At 42.6% G+C, this 24462-nt stretch overlaps 1 protein-coding gene across 3 annotated transcripts in view; it reads left to right on the top strand.

Moving 5' to 3' along the window:
- Nucleotides 1-22598, top strand: part of HPGDS (hematopoietic prostaglandin D synthase) — a 30479-nt gene extending 7881 nt beyond the window's left edge. For 2 of the 3 annotated variants that reach the window (XM_033060467.2, XM_033060470.2), the window contains exons 2-6: nt 5273-5416; nt 16618-16710; nt 18524-18633; nt 21608-21706; nt 22243-22598. In XM_033060467.2, the coding sequence (XP_032916358.1) occupies nt 5284-5416; nt 16618-16710; nt 18524-18633; nt 21608-21706; nt 22243-22407 (600 nt within the window). In that variant the 5' untranslated portion in view covers nt 5273-5283 and the 3' untranslated portion in view covers nt 22408-22598. The remainder of the gene's footprint in view (nt 1-5272; nt 5417-16617; nt 16711-18523; nt 18634-21607; nt 21707-22242) is intronic. The other variant, XM_033060468.2, reaches the window with a different exon arrangement.
- The last annotated feature ends 1864 nt before the right edge of the window (nt 22599-24462 follow it).

Raw genomic sequence — 24462 nt, 5'->3', positions numbered from 1 at the left:
TTATCAATAAATAAAGCTGTGTTCCTGCCGAAGGTGGATTGAAAAAGGAAGAGAGAGGCAGGGTAGGGTGCAGGGCTGAGCAGGGGCAGAAGGAGACGAAGCTCCAGCCCTAGAACGGAGACAGCAGGCCCTGGTTATGGCACAGCATTGGTGTGCCGAGGCTCCTCTCACAGTCCATCGGGCACTGGCTAGTCAGGCAGAATTTTTCCTGGGCAGCAGGAATTTCACTGCTGCAGCTTGGTGGTGGAAGCCTTCTCTCCCCTGACGGACTGCCAGGCGAAGTCCCCCCACACCCAGAGCTGCCCGCCATTTTCTAAAGGCGTTAGAGAGCCTAACACGGCAGCGGCCTCCGCATCCCTCACGTGGGCCAGCTGCCCCCTGCACATGGCAGCATGTGTTAAAGCTCTGTGGGCATTTTCCACCCCATGTCAGAAAATGGATTTATAGCATAAAACCTGGACAACGTTGAGGCACTCTGCCAGGTGAAGGCTCCCCACATCCACAGCTTCCCACCATTTTCTGAAGGCAGTGTCCACTTAAACACCTAAAATGGCGGCAGTCTCCCTTGAGGCATTATTAAAATTCGATTGGTTCCCCACACGCTTCCTGGTTTTGGTGCCTGTGACCAGCCTGAGGAATATTTTCTTGTATTACCTTGGGGGCTGGATTTTCCAAAAGAGAGAGGAAACCCTGTTGCACTAGAGAGCCCAGCAGAGTTTTGGTGCTAAGTTTTGCTGAGGCTGAGCACACCGGACCGAACACTGGCTGGCAGAGGCTCCATGCTCTGGGAACACGCACAAAAATCAGCCTGAGCAGTGTCCAGTCTGCCAGTGCTTTTTCTCTTCTGTACTACTGCTATCTGAAACTCAGTATTTGGTTCTCAGAAAATGCTGGCTCCTTCCTGGGCTGTTTTCTAACTCTAATCTTGCTTGAAGTTTTCATTCATTGCTCAGTCCTGATTCAAGTGGAATAGAGGCATCCCAAGTTCATCAGGAAATACAGTATCTCCATAAAGCCACAAAGAGTTTTAATAATTTGAAATCTGTCATAAAATTTTTAGACACTTGTAACTCCACCATGATTTTTTGACTTATGAGTATAATGGTGGATGCCAACTTTACACATATTTGACATTCTCTCAGATTTCCTGTTTGATTTTGTCACTGAGTGGCTCCAAGTTGAATTTAATCACGAGATCCATTAATCTTCTGTTTAAAGGTATGTTAAAGCCAGTTAAGCTGGCTTTCAGAAAGTCACAGAGGAAAGCTGGAAAATCAGCTGAGCCGGTCAACAACTTTAAAGTATTAAAGCTAAATTAGTAATAAGTTTAAAGCTGTTGAGTTCATGGCTTTGAAAGCTGTATGCAATGAAACTGGGACTGAAGTGTCAGGAAAATCCACAAATGCTAGAGGTTTATGTCCAAAAAGTAGACAGAGGAGTCTTACAACTTCATTTGAATAAACAGAGAGAGTCCACTGGGACACAGGCAGGGTTTTCTCTCCCGAGGTTTTGGAGGGTGCAGTCTCCTTTTACCCTAAACTCCCAGCTGCATGTTGCCCTCTTCCTTTCCCCATCTGAGGTCCAGGGAAGGTACCGCCTTCCCGAACCGCCTATCCCATATTCCCCCTTGAACCCACCCCAAAGTTCAGAAGCTCAGGCTTGTGCAGACCCAAGCTCTGTGGGCTCTGCAACCAGCCGGCTCCCAGAGTTGGTACAGACATTAAGATCTTTCAAAGATATTAACACCCATGCCTTCCCCCATCAAACTGTTTGTGAAGACATGAGCTTTCCTCTCAGGAGAGCTGTCAGTGTAGGACAGGGCAGGTGTGCAGGACCATCCCAGCCATACATTCATCAGACCAAGAATGGGAAAAGCACTACTTACATGGCCGGTTTATTGGTAGAAGGTAAATCACCCCCTCCTGCTTTTGTAGGCACCTAGCTTTGCAAAGAACTCACCTGAACACACTTAATAGCACTAAGGAGGTGGCTAAATAGCTACAAGTCTGGGCACTGAGGTCCACCCACCACCACCACCTTTCAGTATTTTTAAGCCATGGCTAACCTAAAAATAGATAAATATTTTAAATAGTTTTCAAGATTTTCCTGCTCTCCATCTCCCCTACATCTTCATCACAAAAACCAACTCAAAGACAGCAAATAGATCTTTTTCCCCTAGAAATGACACTTTTCAATAATTCAGTAATTCTGGATGATTTAAATGGTTTTAAGTTGTTCCTCATGATCCCCTTCTTTATAAAGCACACTGGGAAAATGAGGCCAAGGAGGATAAGCTAAAAAAACCCTATCAGCTTACTTTGTACGTTTGGCAAAAAGCCATTCTGAACACAACTATTTCTTTCATTTTGAAACTTATTTGTAATTGTTTAGGAAGCATTACTCCTGACATTTCACAGTAAATATAAATAAAAAATAAAATATACAAATATTTACAAAAACATGATTACAGTAAACCTATAAGGCTTTTAAAATGTCAAGTATTTTTGGTAAACTCCTTGTGGAGTTGATTTTTAGGTTGTTTTTTTTTTGTTGTTGTTGTTCATGGATGGAAAAAAAGAAATCATAAGCTTACAAGTGCATCACCACTACAAATACTTGATTACTCCTTAGGGTGTATTCATTAAAAATTTGTTTATCTTTGCTTTAGACAACTCAAATAGTTTCTGCTACTTCCTTGACAGACCAAAATATTCCACTGTCTACGACAACAGGCAGAGAGATCAGCCAAAATTTCCAATTCTTTACATCACTACTCTGGACTGGACATATCTTTGTGTATAGAGTGCTCCCACTGTAGATTTCCCACTAAATCTTCCCACTGTAAGATTTAGGCTCTTCCAACACTCTCACCTACTGGAATGTTGAGGCCTCCCCCATCTCCAGCCCTCTCTCTATGTAGCTGTCTACTCCCTCACGACTGCACCTTAAAAATCTGCTATTCTTATGCCTTTAAACGCCTTCCAGCTGCCAGCAACTATTCGCTTGCACAGGGCTGAGTGGGCTAGAGTCAGCCAGGAAACAGGAGCCATGTGTGAGTGGTATAGCAGGTCCAGGGCACTGGGACTGCTATAGATGCTTATGGACAAAAACTCTATGGATGCTCCTAAAGTAGGGAAACCAGCAAACCAGACTGAATGAGTGGCATTTGCTTGTCTCTAAAAAACTGAAAAGTAAGACTCAAGGTCTGGGGTTTTTTCCCCCTTGGCTCCTGAATCACAGATAACACATGCTCTTTTAAAAATGCCATTCCTCGCTCTTATATGACCGCATGAATCAGAAACAGGAACAAAAGGGAAGAAAATAATGTTATGATCTCATTCTCTCTTCTTACATTAACCTTGTATGCATATAATCCAAATTCATAGTATATAATACTATATAGTTTTATCATATACACACCAGAGCGTACCAAGTAATAAATTTGAAAATGGAATAGCCAGGCTCTGCCACTTACCTAAAACATGCTTGAAAAAGCTGGGGTTGTCAAAATTTCTCTCTTTAGAGAAGGAAGTGGTTGCACCTGTACTCTGTGAGCTGCATTTATCAAGCAGCAGACAAACATGTTTTCCAGTAATTAAAATATCTAAAAAAACTGATCACATCCTGATGCAACTTATTTCACCTGGAGCCTCTCTCTTTTATACTATGCAAAGGAACACACTTCACTTAATAATTGTACTGGAGTATCCATTTGGAAGCATTTGTAGATATCTCCATTGGTAACTTTCCAGTTCTGTCCCTGCCTCTCTGCTGGGCCATAAAAAGTCTCCATTCACTAATAATGTGAATCTCCATTCACCAATAATTAACTTCTAAGCTTGCTGTGTGCTTTAGGGCAGCAGATAACTTTAACAATGAAGTAAGCAGACTGTAGTGTGCTCATTTGCTATTTTTTTTTTGTTTTTGTTTGGGTTTTCTTTTGTTCCTCTGAAGACAGATGGTAGCAAGGTAGGTGATTTGACTTTAGAGGAAGAAGTGGCAAGAGCAGTTTGCTCTTTTCAGTGTGAGTTCAGTGTTAACTTTTCCTCTTTCTGAACAAAGCTTCTCTGTCTAAAGTGAAAGCTGATCATGTATGTCCTCAAGCACGTTTTCAAGGCAAGATGACTAAACAGGGGGTTGTTCTATTGTGAGGTTATGTGGTAGCATGTACTCATTAGAAAAAGGAAAATAATTCCCTTTCTGTCCTAGTGCAGATGATCTGTGTTCGAGGCTTTCTTACAGAAACTGTGAATGTGATGCATATAAAATAAGGGTAAATGAAATGTCTACTTCAAGACAAAAATGGGAAAGAGTTTTGCTTTGGGTGAGGAGGCAGATGGCTGTTTTGCTATTCTTTCACCAGGAGATCTAAATCTCAGTTGAACTCTCTTATTAAAGTGCTATGTGTAAATGCTTACCTTTAGTTTAAAGCAACCTTATCTGTTCACCTTTCCTGTACCTTCATACAAGCAAACTCTCAGATATTTACTTCTGCTGTCTGTTATACTGGGAAACAAATAGAACCTTCCTGTAATGTTATTCCTAACTAGAACTGAAGGGAAGAAATAAATCACTTAAGAAAGAAATTTCAAGTATTCTTTTTGCTTCTGTACAAAAAACTGAAAATGCAATGATTTTCTCAAAACAACACCATAGCCTGGTTTCCATAGCAAACTTTTATTCTAAAATAATTTTGGGTGATTGCTTATACAACTTGGGTAGTAATTGATACAAGAAAATCACAAGAGTTTGGTAATTCTCATGATGTGGTCTTGGATGGAGGTCTCCATAAACAGTAGGGGCTGCACAGGGCAGGCCTGAACAAAATTGCTGCTCAAGACAACAACCTTCTGGTACAGAATATGATTTCAGATTTGCACTCCGGGAAAAAAAATTTAAAAAAACAAACAAACAAACCAACCAAAAATCACTTTATAGAAGAAATGACCTGGGTTTGGAGTCATAAGAGAAATAAATGAAAGCTGAAGGTTTCTATTATATCTGAAAAAAAAAAAATAATCAAGCCAATGTTCTAGAGACACACAAGGAGGAACTGCAGCTGTCTTTGTCCACATCCGTGTGTGCTGTGGCTGACAAATGCAGAACAAAAAGGTGTGAGCAACAGCGCTTGCAAACTGCAACGCACCAGGGTTTGGTGTAATATTTCCTCTGCATTGTACAAGCATGCCTGTCAAAACCAAGCACACGGAGGGGTTTTGTGAAAAAGGAGCTGAGTTAACCCTGTCTAAAGCAGCTCTGTCTTCCCTCCCAGCAGGGCCCAGGATGCCGCAGTACAAGCTCACCTACTTCAACCTGCGGGGACGAGCAGAGATCAGCCGCTACCTCTTTGCCTATGCAGGCAAGAAGTATGAGGACTACAGGATAGAAGCAGCAGACTGGCCCAAAATCAAGCCAAGTGAGTAGCATGGGTTCTTATAGCCAAAGCTCCACTAGAAATGCTGGCAAGAAGAAAGGCAATAGGTACCTGTATGCTTCATGAGCATAAACAAACCTAATTTCTGGCTTTAATTAAGCCCATGCAAAGTTCTAAGGTGAGACAGCCAAAATGCCACTGCTGATGCTCTCACAGGAGACCAGATCCAAACGTTCAGAGAATCTAAAATGCCTTACCTGCTGTCAGCCAGCTGAGCTTTTACTCCTTTTCAGTTCAGTACAGCTTTTGTTTACCTCAAGATAAGCAAATGAGTGCTGATCTCAGCTTCTCTGGATAACTTGATCTCGAAGACCACACCTCAGCCTTCACCCTGGGTTTAGAAAGCCAAATTAGACAAGGATTGGAAAGGACACTCCTTTGCAACCTGGAAGGTCTTCAGAGAGGAAAAGTGATGAGAAAAAGTCAGTTGATATAGCAAAGAAAAAAACCAAAAGGTTTAAAAGAGGTTCTAGAAAATAATTGTTCCTAAGAATAAACCCTACTAACCCTTCCAAAAGTACCCATCAGGCTATTCTACCCTATTCATTTCACATCTTCTAGTGCAAATAATGTCTTCTCAGCTTTTAAAGGTATTTGTTATTTCTGTTCATTAAACTAGCCTTAGTTCAAATGAAACAGATACTGAGTTTGAAGACTCAGGGTATAAAATCAGTGTCTTCATTTCATGGATTAGGCTTGTGTTTGGCTACATGGGCAATGGCTTTTCACATCCAGAATGAAGAACAATGCCTTTAGTTTGGGGGAAAGACACAATGTATTCACAAGGTGACTTCTATTAATGAAGCAATGTTTCTTGATAAGTTTTAATAAGCCCATTTAATAAGCCCAGCCAGCAAGCTACCAAATTTTTCTAAGGTGCAAATTTTGTAGGTTTGCTTTTTCCTGTTTGCAGTGACTAGAATGATAAACATTCAAACTCAGCTGTAATCCAAGTGACAATTGAAGCCTTCAGTGCTCAAGCCTAGAAAACGCTGGCAAAATCCACAGAGAGGAAGCAGTGAAACACGGGTATTTTCAGCTGGGATGACTGACTTTGGAAACCTTTTCCTTGTAAGAGCTTAAGCCAGTTGACCACATGGTGTAGCTTATTTCTCTTTCACTGCAGTTCTCAGGGAAGCAGGGTACAAACTAAAGGTGAGATTAAGAATTCAGATGACCTGAGGTAAGCTCTGCACAGGCTTTTCATACTTAATTGTACACATATTCACACTCACTTTTGTCCTGAAATAAAAGTTGAGAGTACAAGCAACATACATTTTAATGTGAAATTTTCTATACTGATTAAGACAAATTAAAAGACAAAGCATAATTAGTCAATTAAAGGGTGCAGAGGCATTCACATTCTAGGACAAGACGTTCTAACAGTAGATCTATCAAAGTAAAAAAAAAAAAAGATCTATCAAAGTTTGAATATTGTTGATGATCCCAGTGTCTGAGCAGTGCAAGAAATAATGCAAGAAAGTTCTTCCTATGCTTTTCTTCACTCACTGGGAGGTTTGTGCTCACTCCACAAACCTCCCAGTGGAGCCTTATGTGCTCAGGACTTGTTCACTACAGGGAATGTGAAGTTGCAGTGCCATTACCACAAAAACACTGGGAGCAGAGACACCCTAAAAATCCAAAGCTATGCAATTTATACTAATTTGTACAACTCTATCTGCTGCATTAACAAACACTGGAAAAGTCATTAACCTTTGGATACTTTTGTTTCTGCGCTCTGAAAAGTTTGCTGGCAGGCTCACCAGGTTAATTAGCGTTTGTCATTTCTCTGTGTAACGCCTTTCATAGCAGCCTCTATGACTAAACCCTAGATGAAATTCCACAGCAGATAAGAAGTTTAGTAAAATGTGGGAGCTGCAGCTCTAAGATTTGTGAAGTCATCTGTGCAAAATTTATGCTGGTCTAAGAGCTCTTTGAATTTCAGGCATCTGTAGACACCCAGTCAGTCAGTGGATGGGAAGGGGAAGGTATCCTGCTAATTGATCAGAAAAACTTACACCTACACAGAAATAGTTAGGAGCCTATCTGAAAGTGCTGCTACATTTTATGGCAGCAGGCTAAAACTTTGGTCTTCCAATCTCCCTGAGCCCCAGCTCTAGCACCAAAGTAATGGTGCCATCTGCCACCACTGACATGCACATTGCAGACAGCAAGTATTTAAGAGGTTTGCCAATTAAAACAAGAGTAAAGGTTTTTCGCATGCATAAAAATGTAGTGCTGCTTAAGGAAATAATCTGGGGATCACCTGATGACTACCTCCCCTTCTTTTATGAGGAATTTCTCATGGTTACACACAGTATTTCCAAACAAAACATTCTCCCACATGCAAATCATTCAGAAAAACACTGAATCAAAGGTAGAAACAAGGCATTGGAATAAACAGCCTTAACTTTTACACAAGACTAAAAGCCAGTGCCCCAATCTGCCCTAGGGCAGCTAAACCCTGACTTTGCAGGCTGTGGCTCAACACAAGAAATGGTTGTCTCCTGGAAAGGGAGTAGATTTGAACAGGCTTTGTGTGCTTTCACACTGTAAGTGTTGCGTACAGCATTTGCCCTATGGAAAACAAGCCTTGCTCTCTCTGCCATCTCCTGAGCTTTAAAAAGGTGCCTCAGCTCCCTCCACAGGGATGTGGTTTGAAGAGAAAAAAGCACCAGGTAACAAGATTCTTGCCCAAGAAGTTAAACTACAGCTGTGTTCAAAAGTAAATGTGAAATGAGGAGATCCATCCAACCCACTGCATATACAAAGGCATAGTTCACTCTGCTGAGAATTCTGCATAACTCCAATTTGAATCTGTATTCAGATCCCTTATATAAAGCATTTTTTTCTCCTCCTATTTTTCCTGAACTGGGTCTACCTTAGAAGAGAAATAAAGTAGCAGATTCCAGTCAGTCTCATCCTGGTGAAAAGCAAAGGATTGCAAATGTTTGGCAATGATAAAGGGAATTACAGCTACATTTGAAGTAATAACTGCTGTTGAAGTAATTCAATTTGGTATGCAGCATATTTTTTGGCCCTCAAAAATCAGTAAAATTGGTCTAATTAATTGAACTAATTACATAATTATATATTGAGGTGAGATTAAGAAATACCAGACTAATTGCTTTGTACATTATCATATATCATGTTTGCCTTTACCAACTTGCCTATGAAAGATCTGGAACCAGTTTTGGCTGCAGTCAGCAAATACAACGTGATATCCCTCTTTCTAAAAACTTCAAGTATGATGAAGCAAGATAAAAAAAAACAACTTAGGGAAGAGGCTTGGACAGGAGAACACTTCATGTTTCTTGAGCTAATAAGGGACAAATTGAAGAATTCAGGTTTGTCTAAGAGCACAAGGAGTCAGGTCTCTGAATGAGATCTGAGATGATGGATGGGTTTGCTTCAGAAGTTTTCTCAAAATTGAAATAAGATTTTGCAACAAATATCAAGCCAGCCGAATAATAATACCATATAAACCAGGAAATATTGACATTATTCTGAAGAAAAGACTTAGTTCTGTAAAACTGATAGGAAAACAAAAAATACGTGCATAAAGATCAATGTACAGAAAGCCCATTTAGAAAGCAGACTTGCAACTGTGGCAAGTTTAATTTTTGACCTGAACTGAAGAGTGTGGTGGGGTTTGTTGTTTGTTTTGACATTTTTCGTGTGGCTGCCACCAATAAGCTGCACTCCTAATGTAGCTTCAGGTAAATAAATAAGTCCTCCCAACTGGAAAGTCTGTCCCACTTGATTTTGTTTACATCTAATAGTGCTTTTGTTGTGCATGACAGGATGGCCTATTATAACATAAGAACTTCTGTTATATGGCTTATACACTCTGAAATTAAAATTTCTATAACTAAACATTTGGTTTTTTCCCTTCTGATCCCTTCAGATCATCTTTGGCAAATTTTCCAGTCAATGATTTTGGGCAAGGACTGCAGTTTAGAATATACACATGTCTAAAGAAGCCAGTGTATAAGTATTACCATTGTCCTTCTTTGGCACAGAATTTTAAAAATCGGACAAATATTAAGCAGCAGATTTCCCTAACAGTTCTCTATATGTAAATCAATAATTATTTTAACAAGTAAATGAACTCATTCTTTACACTTCTTTTTGAACACACTCTGGCTTGACCATGTCCCCATTTAAAGGGCAATCAGTTCAAGATCTACAGTAAGCTCTTGCAAGATCTGTACTCCTCACAAAAAACATCATTGCACTGTCATACATCATGATACAGCAGAAAATCCACTGTAATGGTGACCAAAGTTACCATCACCTTAGCTATTCGGCTGGGAGGCAGCAACAGCTTTTGGTCTGTGGCTCCTTCAAGCAATTTGAAGCAATGGCAACAGCAGACTTTATCATCACAGCAAAGAATGTACTTCTCCTGCACTGATGGCTATAAACACCCCATAAACATAGGATGTGTAGAATGGTGCTTGAAAAGTCCTTAGAAAACCTGATGGACTAATGGTCCTGAAAATACTCCCAAGTTAATAGACAAATCTTGAAAAGCACCTGACAGTTGCCCTGCTTCCTGAGTGACTTCCTGCTATGTAGCTCTACTAAAATGTGTACATATCTATATCCAGGTAAAAAGTAGGGCTTTGCAAGAACTTCCAAAGAGAATATGAGTTGTATTAGAATCGAACCTGAGCTGAGATTAAATCACAGCATCCTCCTCGTCATCGCTTCCTAGAAGCTTCAGATTCTAGGTATCTCCAGCTCTGCGCCAACCATTTCCCAAATGCCCTGCTCCTCTGACACCATCTAAAAAAATACATATTTCATATATTTCCTACTGGAAGATGCAAAGTATCTATTTGTTTCTCATTATTAAATTTACATCTAAATGGATAGGAAAAGCAGTTGTGGTCTGTTTTCAAGGCAAAGGAGAACTTCTTTTGACACAGATATTGTAGTAAGAAACAGGTCTGTGACATTTATTTGCCCCTACATTTGACTAAACCAGCTGCCTCATTATGGAGCCAATCTGAGCTTGGTTACCAAACGATTAATTATTCAGCTTGTGAAAAATAATCAAGGACTTAAATACAGGCTGCAATGCATCAGAGCCATAGACAATTACAACATGAGCAGGATGAGTCACGGGCAGGTCAGCTCGGGGAAAATGGGGGAACACGTTGGAAAGACAGAACCAAAATGAGGAGAAGAATAATGGAGCAGTTAAGATCAGTGAAAATGGCAGAAAGAGGTAAGGGGAAGAGAAATTCAAGAACTGTGTCTGCACAGGGGAGAAGAGCAGTGAGAAGAACAGCACAGTAGCAGCAGCTGACCAGCCTAGGACAAAACTGTTCTCCCCCCTGTGTTTCCCCTCCCTGTCCCTGACAGAGGAATAGTCCCACAGGAGCACCCTCCATCAGGTCATGGCCAGGAGGATGAGTGAGTGAGGAACTTGTGTTCAAAGGGAAGGCCTGAACAGCAGTGAGAGCCGACAGGCATGGCCAGATGCCAGCAGTCATCACCGCCCTTAGGGGCTTGATGGGGTGGAAATTAATTAAAGGGATCATCTTGCTTTTAACACACATGATCTCCCCTACTCAGCACCCAGCAGAGATTTGTATAAACACCACAGTTCTCATCACAAAAGCCAACCAGAATTGAAGTAGTATGAAAAGCAATTAATCCAATTCCTAAACACTGTACAGATCCTTTAGTGAGATCTTCTTAAAACGAGAAGTGAGACTGCAGGTCAGTCTGAGGACTTGTCCTCTGTCAAGGTTTTCTTCATGGGAAGTGTAGATTGTGCAGATTTCATTCCAGTATGTGACGCAAAAAGCCAATAAATAATCAACGTAATATGAAAAGCAAGAACCTGTTGATAAAAGTTCAGTTTAAAGAAGACGACGTGTTTACATATTCAGAAAGCAGGCTTTTTAAAAACCCTTTTACTCTTTCAATCTAAATTTGGAACACAAGCATTCACAGCACTTTGAACTTCAGATGAGTGGCAAAACAAGAGGGGGCTAAATGGGAAAGGTCATATTTTGTGCATGCATCAGAAATGACGCTGTTTGCATGACAACAGCAATAGATTTTTCTGCTTTTCCTTCTCGAAATGAATTTGCTCAAGTGGGAGTTGGAAACATAGTAAGACAACATTGTTTTGAAAAACATCCGTATGGATACACAAGGGTTTAAAGTGACGTAAGTAAGAAGCTGCCCACAAAACAGCGAGGGTGAGAGAAAAGCCAGCAAAGTGACACTCACATCCTTCCAGCCTGCACTGCTTTGGTTGCACCACTCAGTTGTAATTGCTTCCCAATGGATGGGGTTTCATGCCTTGCCCCCATGACCTTGATTCTACCCAAACACCTCTCTCACACAGCAGCTTTTCAGTTGCTTGTCTAAAGTAGGAGCTTGGCAGGAGCCAGCTTACCTGCTCTGCTCATCTGCAGTCACACAAACCACGCCTTTCACCAAAACTGAGAAAACTTCAGCATGTTTGGTACCATGATTATGTACATGGGACATGTGGGCATCTCCTCAAACATGTCAATGAGCTGAATTGGGTCAAAAGCACCACAGGGGGTCAAAGCAATCCACAGAAGTCCATATGCATGGGTCTAAGGGTAAGACTGCTTAAATCCATGTGCTGACGGGTTTCTGTTGTAGTTTGGAGCCCCTGAGAATATGGCCTAGGTGTGGATTCTGCAACTGGCAAAGTTTCTAGAGGCCACATGAAAGTCATTTGTCAAACCCCAACCTTACCTTCAGCAATCAAACAGTGTCCATCCAGTGTGAAGGCTCCTCATATCCTCCCTTAGGATGAGCTCCGTGACAAAAATCCATCCCCTCTTCCCCAGCTGGAGAAGGAAGACTCCAAGTTTCACAGAATATGCACTCCTCCCTGTAACAACCAAACTCAGATATTCAACAAAATCATCTGAGAAAACTGTTTGTCTAAATTACAAAAGTGAAAAGATACTTTACAGCAGGTTCCAAAAAATTTTGGTCATTAATTTTAGACAATAACATTTCAAAGGCCAATATGATTTTTTCCAGATTGAAAGCACAACTTTGCAAGCCATTAGACCTTCTCTTCAGATATGGAGGAGATGTACCATAAATATTTTCTGCTCCTTGACTAGCCTTTGTTATTTTCTTCAGTGTAAAGCAGTTCGAATATCTGCTGCACTTTCTGGTGCTCAAGAATAGCCTGCCCTGCACCCAAGAACTAAAACAGATTTTTAAAACTATCTGCACAGCATATGTGTACTTTCTTCAGACCTCTTAGAATGTGTAAGCACTAATTTATAGCTTGTTAACTCAGTAATCAACAAAATCAGTGTATAATTATATACATGCACCTTATCAGTTGGAAAAAAAAAAATCTATGTTTACATTTAATCCCAAATTCTCCCTGTTCTTGATAAGAAAATGTTAAATAGGAATTTGAATGCACAGTGAAGGAAGGAACATCTACCATTTCAGTAATGATAGCAATATATTTGCTGCCTCCTAATAAACAAACCCCAAGTCTCATTATAAATCAAAGCATGAATCATTCAGACATTACAGGATAACAAAATAAAGTCTGCTCTCATTTATTCATTTTATATTAATTTTATAATTGTATTAAGAATCATGCATTGTATGTACACAAAGCTGTCTTTATATATTTTCAATTGCAAACTCAGTTTCTCTTTCAGAAAAGAATAACCAGGTCTTCAAGAAACTAGCTTAGCACTGAGGAGGATGACCTTTGTAGATGTTACTCATGTTTTCAAGGAATTAATAGCAATTCCCTTGAATTCAGAAATAACTGGATTCCTGAGAAACACAACATGAGAGTTGACTATCCCTCTGCCAGTCAGCTTTGACACCTCAATCCATGTTCCTTAACTCTTCAGACAGATGCCTCCCTCCTTTAAGAAACCTTTGATTACAACTAAAAAACACAAACAAAAAAAAAAAAGTCTGTAATAACAAACTGGCTTTAATTTTTCTTGTAGTAACCCACAAAGTGAAACATCAGTCAAAGCTGGGATTTATAGACTTCTTCCCCTGTATGTAAACATAGGAGCAAAAATATCTGTGGGTTTCTAGATGAAGCAATCCCAGTCTCAGTTTCCCAACCTCAGCAGTGAGTGACAGTGTGTTTTGACAGCTATTGCTACAGACTGGCCTAGTCATGTTGACCCTGCCAAAACTGCATCACCCCACAGCATTCCTACTGGGGCCTCCAAACCAGGCTGCTTAACTCCTTCATGGGGGGAGCTATTACCTCTGCTCTGGCTGTACTTTGGCTGTTTCCTGTTGCCAGGCATTGTTGTACATCCCTGTGTGGTCTGGGGGCACGTGGAGCAGGCTGCAGGCTGACCACACTGGCACATCCAGCAGCCCCACCTGCTCTCATCCCCTCTACTTGAGCTGGTCTGAAAGATGTGCTTTACATAAGCAAACACTGTTACACATCTCTGCTGCTTTGGAGCAGGGCACTTTGGTGCTCAGGGCACTCTGCACCACTCACCCAGAGCACAGAACCAAGGCTGTTGCATTTTCATTGCCAGAGAGCTTTCTTGTTAAACATTCAGGGGATACAGCTTGCCACCTCTCAGTGAGTCTCAATGAAACTAAACATGGACTTGCCAGGACCTTGCTGCTCTCTAGATAATAAACATACAAAGTCTTCTGTGCAACAAGTCTATTATTGCTTCAATAACGACCAGCAGCTCCTGCTTTCTCCCTCGGGTACAGCAGCTGATGCTCATTGAACTCTCTTGCTTCTGCTATTCATCAGCATCCAAATTCATACTGCATTCCTAGTGTGCTCAACTTGGGGAAAAAAGAAAGGTATCATGAGTACTGTGTTCAGATGCAGAGGGAAAAAAAAAATAAAAGGCAAAGAGGAGTCCTGGATGTCTTGTGCAACTGCATATTCATATTGCAGATCAAGATTTAACATCTAGGACCTGGTACCTAATGTGATTTGCTAAACCACAGAGCAGTGTTCATCATTTATGAAGCTGCCTTGCTAAACAATTACAAATGCATAAGGTTTCATTATTGTCCCCTTTTCATTAAGAATTAAAAATCCTCATGGAATAGCAGTGTCATTCCAGCTGCCCTCTAAAGTTCTCCTGGGTTTGCATGCTTCCAATAGCCAACATTCTCACTTTTCCACTACCACCTTTTTACATCACAAAACAGTCTTAAAATGGATATACAGTAATTTCACGAATACAAGCCGCACCAATTTGACCAAAATTTTGGTGGAAACCCGCAAGTGCGGCCAATACTCCGGGGCGGCTAATACATTAACAAAATTCTAAAAGCTGCCAACACGGAAGTGAGAGCCCGCGGCAGCCCCAAGCCAAGCTGGAGCCCGGCTGGCCCCGGCAGAGGTGGGAAAGCCTGGCAGAGGCGGGGCCAGCAGTGCGGGGGGTGGGCGGCAGAGCCTGAGCCAGCAGGGCGGGGCAGGGGGGGTGGCAGAGCCCGGGCCAGCAGGGCGGGGGAGCCCGGGAGAACTGGGGCTAGCAGTGCAGGGGAGCATGGCAGAAGCAGGAAGGCCGGCGGGTGGGGCTGCCTGGCAGCGGGGGAAGCCCAGCAGAATCGGGGCCAGCAGCGTGGGGGAGCCCGGCGGTGCGGGGGCCTGCAGTGCCGGCCAGGGCGAGGAAGCGCGGCGGCGGTGCAGACGGGAGGGAGCGGCCGGCGAGCCTGGTGGCGGCGGCGGCAGCCCTGCCGGCGGGGCGAGCGAAAGCGGCGCTCGCGAAAGCGGCGCTCGGCGAGCGAAAGCGGCAGCGGGGCGGTGCTGACGGGAGAGGGGGGCCAGCGAGCCTGGCGGCGGCGGCAGTACCACCCGGCCAGCCCCGCCGAGCCGTGGCGCTGAGCTGGGCCACCCGGCCCCGTCGGCAACCATGAGCGGGCCGAGCCTTCCTGGCCCCGCCCCGAGCCAGTAAAGCCCGCTATGCCGCGATCCTGTTACTAATTGGCCAATTTGTGAAAGCTGCGCATGGATTCTCGCGACGAACGAAAGTGCGGCTAATATTCGGGGTGCGGCTTATCTATTGACAAAGACAGCAACATTGTCGAGGCACCGGAAGTGCGGCTTATAATCCGTGCGGCTTGTATTCGTGAAACTACTGTAAATCTTCATTATATAAAGTGCAATGCAGATGACAATTGGATATAAACCATTTAGCTATGATCAGCACTTGCAGTCCTACTTGGAAACAGGATCTTTGGGAATGCAGAGATTTACCATTCCCTCAGTGAACAGCAGCAGATTCCCACAAGCAGATTCTCACTGCCCTAAACACACTATTTTCCTTAGGTTAAGGTCCAGGGTTCCAGTTCCATCTCATATTATGCCAGCAGCTTCTCCAAAACACAGCAAAACAGCAGTCCAAGTTTCCATGTAACTATGAAATTAATAACAGAAAAATAAGATTGATTTCTTTTCTCAAACCACCTTACAGATATCTACAACACCTGCTTAGTTTGTCTTTCCCTATACTTACAGTCTGGAGGCTTCTTCACAATAACCAGTGGAATTTTTTTTAATGCAAGTCACATCAGGTGAATTTGAATATCTTTTTAGGATTTGTAGCTCAGTGTGAAAGATTTGTCTCAGTGATGATTGCCAAGTGAAATGCCTTGTCATGATGTAAGTTCTGAAGTGCAAATGCTTCTCTGAATCACTACTTCTGAATTTCAAACAACTATAAATGAAAAATATCTTGCCATCTTTGCCCAATCTCTTGCTTCATGCCCCAGCTGCATCTTGCAGTATGAAACCTTCAGTAGCATTTTACTTAACCTTGGCAGTCACTTTTATGGGGAGGAAAAAGCAGGAGAGATAAGAAAAAACTAATATTCCCCTAAAAATTTTCTCTATATAAAGAATTCTGGATGTACAGGAGAACATTTGGCCTCTACAGCACAACACCAGGAAACAGGAAATGCAATGCCTGGTTTTTGTGCCAAAGTTGCCTTCATACAGTGCAATCTGATTACATCCTTACCCTTTTTTATTTTTAGTCCATCCATTTCTCCACAGAAACACTGTGAAACTGTTAAGTGCTATAACAACGCATATCCTCTGAGTGGTAAAACGACAGCTGTCACAGATTCCCACTGTTAATGGCTATGATTTAACTTTTGTTTGTTTTTTTTTCTTTTTTGCTTTCTCCTCTAAGCTATCCCATTTGGCAAACTCCCCATTCTGGAAGTAGATGGAGTCATCATTCACCAGAGCCTGGCAATGGCAAGATACCTTGCCAGAGAAGCAGGTAATGCATCTTTGACTATTTTCTTTTTCTCTTCTTAACTTGCAGTCAGTGCTCAGGTAAAAATACATCCACAGTAAAAACAGAAACAAACAGAAACAACAGCTTGGTTAGCCTAACCACGCAGAACTCAACACCAGCATGGCAAAAATGAAACCAGTGCCTGGAGTTTGGGCTGACTTGTTCAGCCAGTACACTTTGTTCACCTGTCTCTGCATGACACAAACACACGCCTGTGATTTCCCTAAGGCTGCCACAGCAGTTCCCCCTAAAGCTCAACTTTGAGCTGCCAGGCTAACCAGAGAGATGACAAGGAAGAGGAGGTTTTGGAAGCATTAGAGATTATCACAGCAGGCAGAGAACTCTGAAGCAGATTTAGGCAACAATTCTGGGCTAGCAGAGAGATTAGAGGAGATGTTGACATCACTTGCATCTTTAAATACTTACATGCTGTGGAAGTACACAACCAGTTAGATAAAATTATATGGGACTTAGTAATGCAAGTAATCAAAGAGAGTGGCCAGGCTTTGCTTTAGGTCAACGAGCTGTCATTCAACACCATCTGCCAAATTGGTCTGGCTGAGGGCAATGTGCCCATGGGATGCTGGACATCAGCAAATTGAAGAGGAGGGCTGGGGAGCAAGTAGTATCCTACTTTTTTACACTGCCAGCAAATGGATGTAGCCTGCCTTTCAAAATATCTCCCATTTTCTAACTGAGGAAGGAAGCAGAAGTTCATAGCATTATTCTTCAAGGCACTAACACAACACATTTTCAAGTGTGTCTGCAATACTCTGTTTCTGCCCATTTCCTTCAGCTTTGATGCAATCTATTCCTTCCACCCAGGGCTCTGCCCTCCCTGGCTCCTGTTGGGAGGCTGATCTGGAGCCATGCTCCTTTTGCAGACTGAAGTTCAGACTTCTTTTGATTGACTTGCACCAGTGACAAAGGCTTGGGATCTGGAGAACACTCAGACCACGCTGTGCTCTTCTGAGAATTCATAGTGAAAACTTCCTAGTTCTGCCATTATGCCTGCATACACATCACTAATCCTTAAAAATTAAGAAATGGCATTTTTAGGTGCCCAATACCAATAACTAATAGCTGAAGGATCACAGAACTTGAGGGCCAAGAGGAGAGGCACAGCCCTCACCTTCCAAAGCACATTTGAGTAAGGGAGATGACTTGACAGAGGTAGGGCATGCAGTTCATGACCTGAACTGCACAGTGAAAGTGAAAGCATAAATACAGATCTGTGAAGTGACAGCTAGGGAGAAAAAGAATTATAGGGGGAAAAGTAGATTTGTCAACAAGACAAAGTTTGGCTGAGGTCCCTGATCACAATGAAAGATTAAAAAGCACATGGAATGTCATGAAAATGTTCTGAATGGGACTGAGTGAGCAGGATATAGGGAAAGAGAAGCAGACTTTCACAGATGCACTTTTGGAGTTGACCAAAATGGAAAGACCATGAGATGCAGAAGGACAACTGGGATGGGTAAAGATTAAAGGAAAGGAATTTGTGCTGACCCTCACTGAATGTGTGGTGGAAAGCAGAGAGGATAAAGAAACAATGAGGCTCAGGTCATGGATAGAACAACTCACTACCTTGGATGGGTGTACAAGGCCTGAAGAGGAAAATGGCAAAGGTAGATGGGATTGCACCTAGATGCAAGGAGTCAAATCCACATTGCTAACCTCAAAAAGACCTGGAGAACATGTATTTTTATGAAAATATTCAGAGTTTACCTTTGGGGTATCAAAAATTGCTGCTGATGCTGCCTCTAATGTCCCTTTATATGCTTGCTTCCCACAGGTGTGGCAGGCCAGACACCTGTGGAACAGGCTTTAGCTGATGCCATTGTGGACACCATCGATGATTTCATGACACTGTTCCCTTGGGCAGAGAAAAACCAGGACGTGAGAGTAAGCCAATCGCTAGATTAAACAAAGATAGCACGTGAGCCATGACCCTGTATCTGAGCATCTGCTCTGGAGACATGGATGGGTGTCAGCCACCTCAGCTCAGCAAAGCTGAGCAGCTGGAGCTCTGTGGATCTTCCTTGAGGCTGATCCCACCTCCTCCTTCACACCAGGTTGTTTTCAGCCTTGGTAGAAACTCCAAGGCCAACATGAGCTGCCCCTCACTAGCTCAGCTTGAACCAAGGATGTGCCTACACCAAACTGCTCTTCCAAAGGGCAAAGACAGGACACTTCCACCCCAGCCGGCTCTGTGAATTCCTTTCTTTTTGCAAGGAGCCTGTGCTCAAATCTTTCTGCCAACTGAATAAGATAAATAGCCCCATCCCATCCTTTAGCGTTTCTGCATTTTGATTTCTTCTAGGTGTTCCATAAGTATCAGTGTTCAATAACATCAGCTGCTTGTCAGTGACCAGAGCAGTGCAGGACAGCAAGCACTGCTAAGCGGGGCAGGCAGCACAGCCCTCACGGTGCTTTTCAGATGTCCCAGCCCACCTTGGTCCTCTGCAGTGCTTCTGACACCATGCTATGTTGCCATGGCTGCTTTAACACACAGTCACGGGCTTGTCCTACAGCATCTCGGGTTTCTTTTGGCATCAGGCCAGTGCCTCTCACCAGAATCCCAAAAGCAAGCACACAGATCAGTTGCTGGGGGAAGAAGGCAATGGATGAGTTCACTCCATTTTAAAAAGGCTCTGCACAGTTCTGACCCAGTCAGATAACCTGACACTTAGGGAAGTGGAGGTGTAACAGCAGCTCTCACCATAAAATGCCAGTGGAGCCACCTTCCATTTATTCAAAGGTAACATTTCACATCATTTAGGGTATTTTATTGCAGAGACCACAGAGTAAAAAATACTGCCCCAAACCCATAATAAATAAACTAACTGAAAGTCCTATGAAGAAATCTTAGAGGGGAAATCTGAAATTTGGAGGCTTAGTACTTAAGTGTGAATTACTTACATTTCTTAGTGATTTCCTGAAGTTTCCTAGTTTGGGGAGGGTAAATTGACTCATGACTTTTAATAATTTCATAAGAGCCACACTCCTGACGGTGCTGGTGTTGTCACTCCTGCGTGTGCCCCAGCTCGTACCCCAAGCACTTCTCCGAAAAAGGACCCAGATGGGGTCACCAGTGACTAATTTAAACGGGAAGAGCTGGCAGCCAACCCCGATGTGCCCATCCGCACGTATGCAGGCCAAGTTATGTGCTGGGCCAGAGATGGTTGGGAATCTCACTTTCCCACTCTCCCAGCACTGCGCTCCCGCTCTCCTCCCGGGTGCGCTGCCACCACCTTGTGGTCGAAGTGGCGTCCCACTGTCTCACCCGGCCAGAGTTAAGTCGGTCACACACACACACGCTGAAGCCAAAACACCTCCCCAGGCCTGGCCAGTGCTCACAGGAACACAAACCCCGCGAATGATGAGGGCGATGTGTTGTGCCAGCTAGCCAGTAGCAAAGAGAAATAAAAGCGAAGCAGGGGAGCAGAGCTGGAAGCTCCCTCCATGCCAGGCACAGACTCCTCCCTTCACCCCACATCCCCCAAAACACAGCTGGCACTGCAACAACTTCGCACCCACTGCTGCAGAGCTCCAGGGCTGAGGTGAGCAGGTTGTGCCGCGCCAGAAGAGAGATCCTGACTGTCTCCAGCAGCTTCACAACTTGGCTGCGCACTCCGGCGCTTGGGGAACATTGTTACCATCCTGATCACACAGTGGTTAGGGGCGCTCTTTGCAGGGTAAAACGTGGGCAGGGATCACTTACCTACAAGAAAGGAAATACTACAACCCAGGGCACAGATAGATTTCTGGACTGCAAACTCCTGGCTGATATTTGCAGTCACCTCATCCAGTTACTAAGCTCTTAACAAAGCAGAAACAGAAAATTATGTCAATTCTTTGATCATGTCTGTAGAAACATTGTTTTGATTTCAGCCTGCATTAGGCTTCTAATTTTCCTAATTCTCTTCTATTTTTTTTTTCATTAACCCCAGTTAAAGCTGTAGAAATAATTCCATACCTGTATACCAGTGCTTGTTTACCCAAGGCCAAGCATGTTCCTCCAAAATTAGGCCAAGTACAGTAACTGCACAAACTGTGCCATGTGGGTTGACCAGATGATCACAACAGTCTAAAGTCTTAATTGTTTCCATAGAGGTGAGAAGAGAAAAATAAGTTTTCCTTGACAGAGGAAACAGTTTAGCTCTTTTAAAAGCAGCCTTAAGACTTTCAGCTTTCTGGGCAACAGCTAGTGGAGAACCACCACGACAACCTCATGCCTCAGCCATTAACATACAAACACTAAGGCCTGAGCCTTTTGATCATCCTTTAAAAACATGTTTTAGCCACCCCAAATCTTATTGCTGTGGAGACAAAAAAGCAAAATAACATGAACATTAAAGCTCAAAGATAAATCAACCCCACCAAGTAAGCTCAAAACTCAAGTTGCATGTCTTACATAAGAAGGGCTGATAAGCAAAGGTAACTGACCAGCATGACTGACAACATGGAAAGACTGAGAGCAAGGGATTCTGGAAATCTGAGACTCTGCACACTGGAAAAGATGACGTTCAAAAGAGCCCCCCAAAAATTACTATGAGGCATTAGGAATGTATCTTGTAGCTGGATTCTTCCCAGATCTGTGGTCGAGTTTCTATCTTGCCATAACTGGGTGCTTATTCTGTTAGCACAGATAAAGGAGCAGCATCACCACAGACATCATCTCAGCATCAGGGAGCACTCAGGTGTTCATTAAGGAGTAATTGGCTTTAAGTCATGGCTCAGCAAGCCATGAATGCCATGTTTTGGTATCTAAACCTAATCTTTTTCACATTTCAGCTTTCTTTTAATAAATAATAAAACCTCAGAAATTCAGTTTTGCTGACTGCTGTGCATCTCTTGTGTTTTGTTCTTCCACCAGAAAAAAGCATTTGATGATATCCTCACCAACAAAGCACCTGAGCTGTTGAAAGATTTGGATACTTTCTTAGGAGATAAGAAGTGGTTGGTAGGGAATTCTGTAAGTATAATTTTTGTTTCTCCCTTTCCCATCAGGTTGCCAGAAAAATTAGTAATGGACTACTGCTGAATTTCTGGGTTTCATGTCAGTCCATGAAGCAGCTCTCCCCACACTTTGAGCCCTTTGCTCTGATCAATTACAAGTGGTAACTCAATTGCAAAGAGAGAATTGTTTTCCACAATATTAAAAAAGTGAGGCAAAGCAGGACTAGGATCTACATTTTCTAAAGCAGTTCATAAGTATGTTGACACAAAACATTTTAAATGCCTTTGCACTTGTGAACACAAATTCATGACAGAGAACCCTGTTTATCATCACTGACTTACAGCAATACAAAAAAAACCTCTATAAAAAACATAGTAGCCTTTTACCCCACGCTGTTTTCTGCAGCACAATTTCAACAGGAAAGACTAATATTGTAACCCCAAAATCAAAACTTAAAATAGATAAATTCACGTTTTTTTCGAGAATATTAGTAGTCCTGGTTTTTGAGACTACCACCTAAAATTGACTGCTTTCTGTTCCATTTCCACTAGGTAACATGGGCTGATTTCTACTGGGATGTGTGCAGTACAACACTTCTGTCCTGTAAACCTGACCTGGCAGACAAATACCCCAGGCTTTTGGCTCTCAGGGAGAGAGTGCAAGCACTTCCAGCTATTGCAGCCTGGATCCAGAAAAGGCCGAAGAGCATAATGTAGATCAGCTGCTCAGAAAAACAAATGCTTGTTTAGTTTTCAATACAACAAGCATCCTAAGTTATTAACTTCTGAATCATTTAAATTAACTTCAGTTGGCTATGCTGTATCAAATTAAAATCTACCACTTGTATCCACTTGCAAGAGACTCTAAAATACTGATTTAATAGAGTAATAAATACTGATTCACAGAAGTGTGGTTTCAATCACATTCCCCCTCTACTAACACAGTGCTTGATCAAACCAATTAACGTTTTGTGCACTCTCAAAGGGAGAAAAGGTGAATACATCTTCCCAGAGAGGTGCAATCTAAACAACATTTTGTCTATAGAAATCTTTCAATCTGGAAGAAAGCAAGTTAAATAGAGGACAAATGCATTGAACACAAAGCAGAAAAAAATATAATTACCCACCTAGTAGAATTGAAGGGTCTGAAAAAAGTGCTTGAGAAGCTTAAGGTTTATGCTGTGCCCCTGAAAAAAACAAACAAAAATCTCCAAAACAAGCCAAGAAGCACTTGCACAGCTGAGATAGTGCCCACACTAGCACCAGTTCTCCATAAACACACCAGCTGCAAAAACATTCAGCAGCTCAGTATGTGTGCCAGTAAGTAAGACACAAACCGGAAGTTGGTGGTGGCAACCAGGTTTAGAAGAAATGAAGGGTTTGCTCTTCCAGAACTGGAGAAAAGGCAGGTGGAAATCCTGGCAATGTGGACAGCCATGGATGAAAGTGGTTTACATAAACTCAAGGGGAGACAAGTGCTTGTGAGAGGTCTCCATTGTGTGGTGTAAGCAGATTAACCACAACAGACTTGGGCAACACTCCACGCTGGAAATCGCCACTGTGGGGAAAGTATTTCCCTTCACATTTACTTCCCATCCCACCTCAAGTATTATTTCATTGAATCATGAATGACACCAAACAACCCTAAGAGAGACAAGTACTCTCAGAACACAAAGAAACAACCTTTACTCATTCTCACCTTCACCTTCTTTGAAATGCCTTGTGTGCTTTGCTCCAGCTCTTCACACATTTTTCCTTCTTTTGCTCCCAAGACTCCTCTTCTTCAGCAACTGATTTCAGAGAGTGGCTTTGTGTTTTTTCCCCTTTGTACGTCTTTCCCAAACAGAAAAACAGAACCATAGAACAGTTGAAGAGACCTCTGGAGGTCAAGCCCCTGCTCACACAGGGCCACCCAGAGCCAGCTGCACAGGACTGCATCCAGTTAGTTTTTGGTTATCTCCACAGATGGTGGCCCTGCAATCTATTGAGACCCCCAGCTAAAAAGCAGAAAGTTACAAGGAAGAAAGGCAGAAACACACATGAGTTTCACAGCACCTAAAGATAGATACTGACCCCAGTATCTGGGGCAACCACAGCTCCTCCAGGACTGCATTAACTGATCCCATACACATCCAGAACACCACACAATCCATCCTGAAGGGCAGGGATCTTTCTTCAACTCACAGGTGAGAACATGCAGGTACAATGGGATGAGAGCTGGGCTAGCATCACACTCAACAGAAACACACAACCTAATTAGCTGGACATTAAAAACCTGTGGTTCTTGTGTTAATTCCCACTATTTAGTCCAGCAGAACCAGTGGAATTAAAGAAGCATAGAAAACTGATTATTTCCCCTACTCCTTCTCAAACAATACAGTACATCTTCACCTCATTTCAGTTGTGCATTTTGGAACAGAGAGCACAACCACAGAACATTTCTAGGAGAAGCCAAGCAGTTTAATCCACACTTGGAAAACAAGTTTTGGAAAAGCTTTAATTTCCTACCCACTCTGAATTTGCAGAAATCATGTACAGTTGACCAGAACACCGACAGACTTCACCAAACCAATTTTGCAGTTGTTCTTACAATCAATATCCTCACACCACTGTAATTAGAGTATAATGACATACTGGTAATTAACTATTGCTGGACAAAGCCAAGTCAGTTCAATTGGAACATTCCAGCTGGTGTGAGAGATGCCTAATTGATTTGTAACATGCACATTATCAACCCCACACCGGCCCCAAACCAGTGCAACCATGAAAACA

The sequence above is a fragment of the Catharus ustulatus genome, chromosome 5 (genome assembly GCF_009819885.2).
Source record: "Catharus ustulatus isolate bCatUst1 chromosome 5, bCatUst1.pri.v2, whole genome shotgun sequence".
Taxonomy (NCBI): Eukaryota; Metazoa; Chordata; class Aves; order Passeriformes; family Turdidae; genus Catharus; species Catharus ustulatus.
The sequence above is the reverse complement of the archived record's forward strand: the minus strand, read 5'-3'. Positions and strand labels throughout refer to the sequence as shown.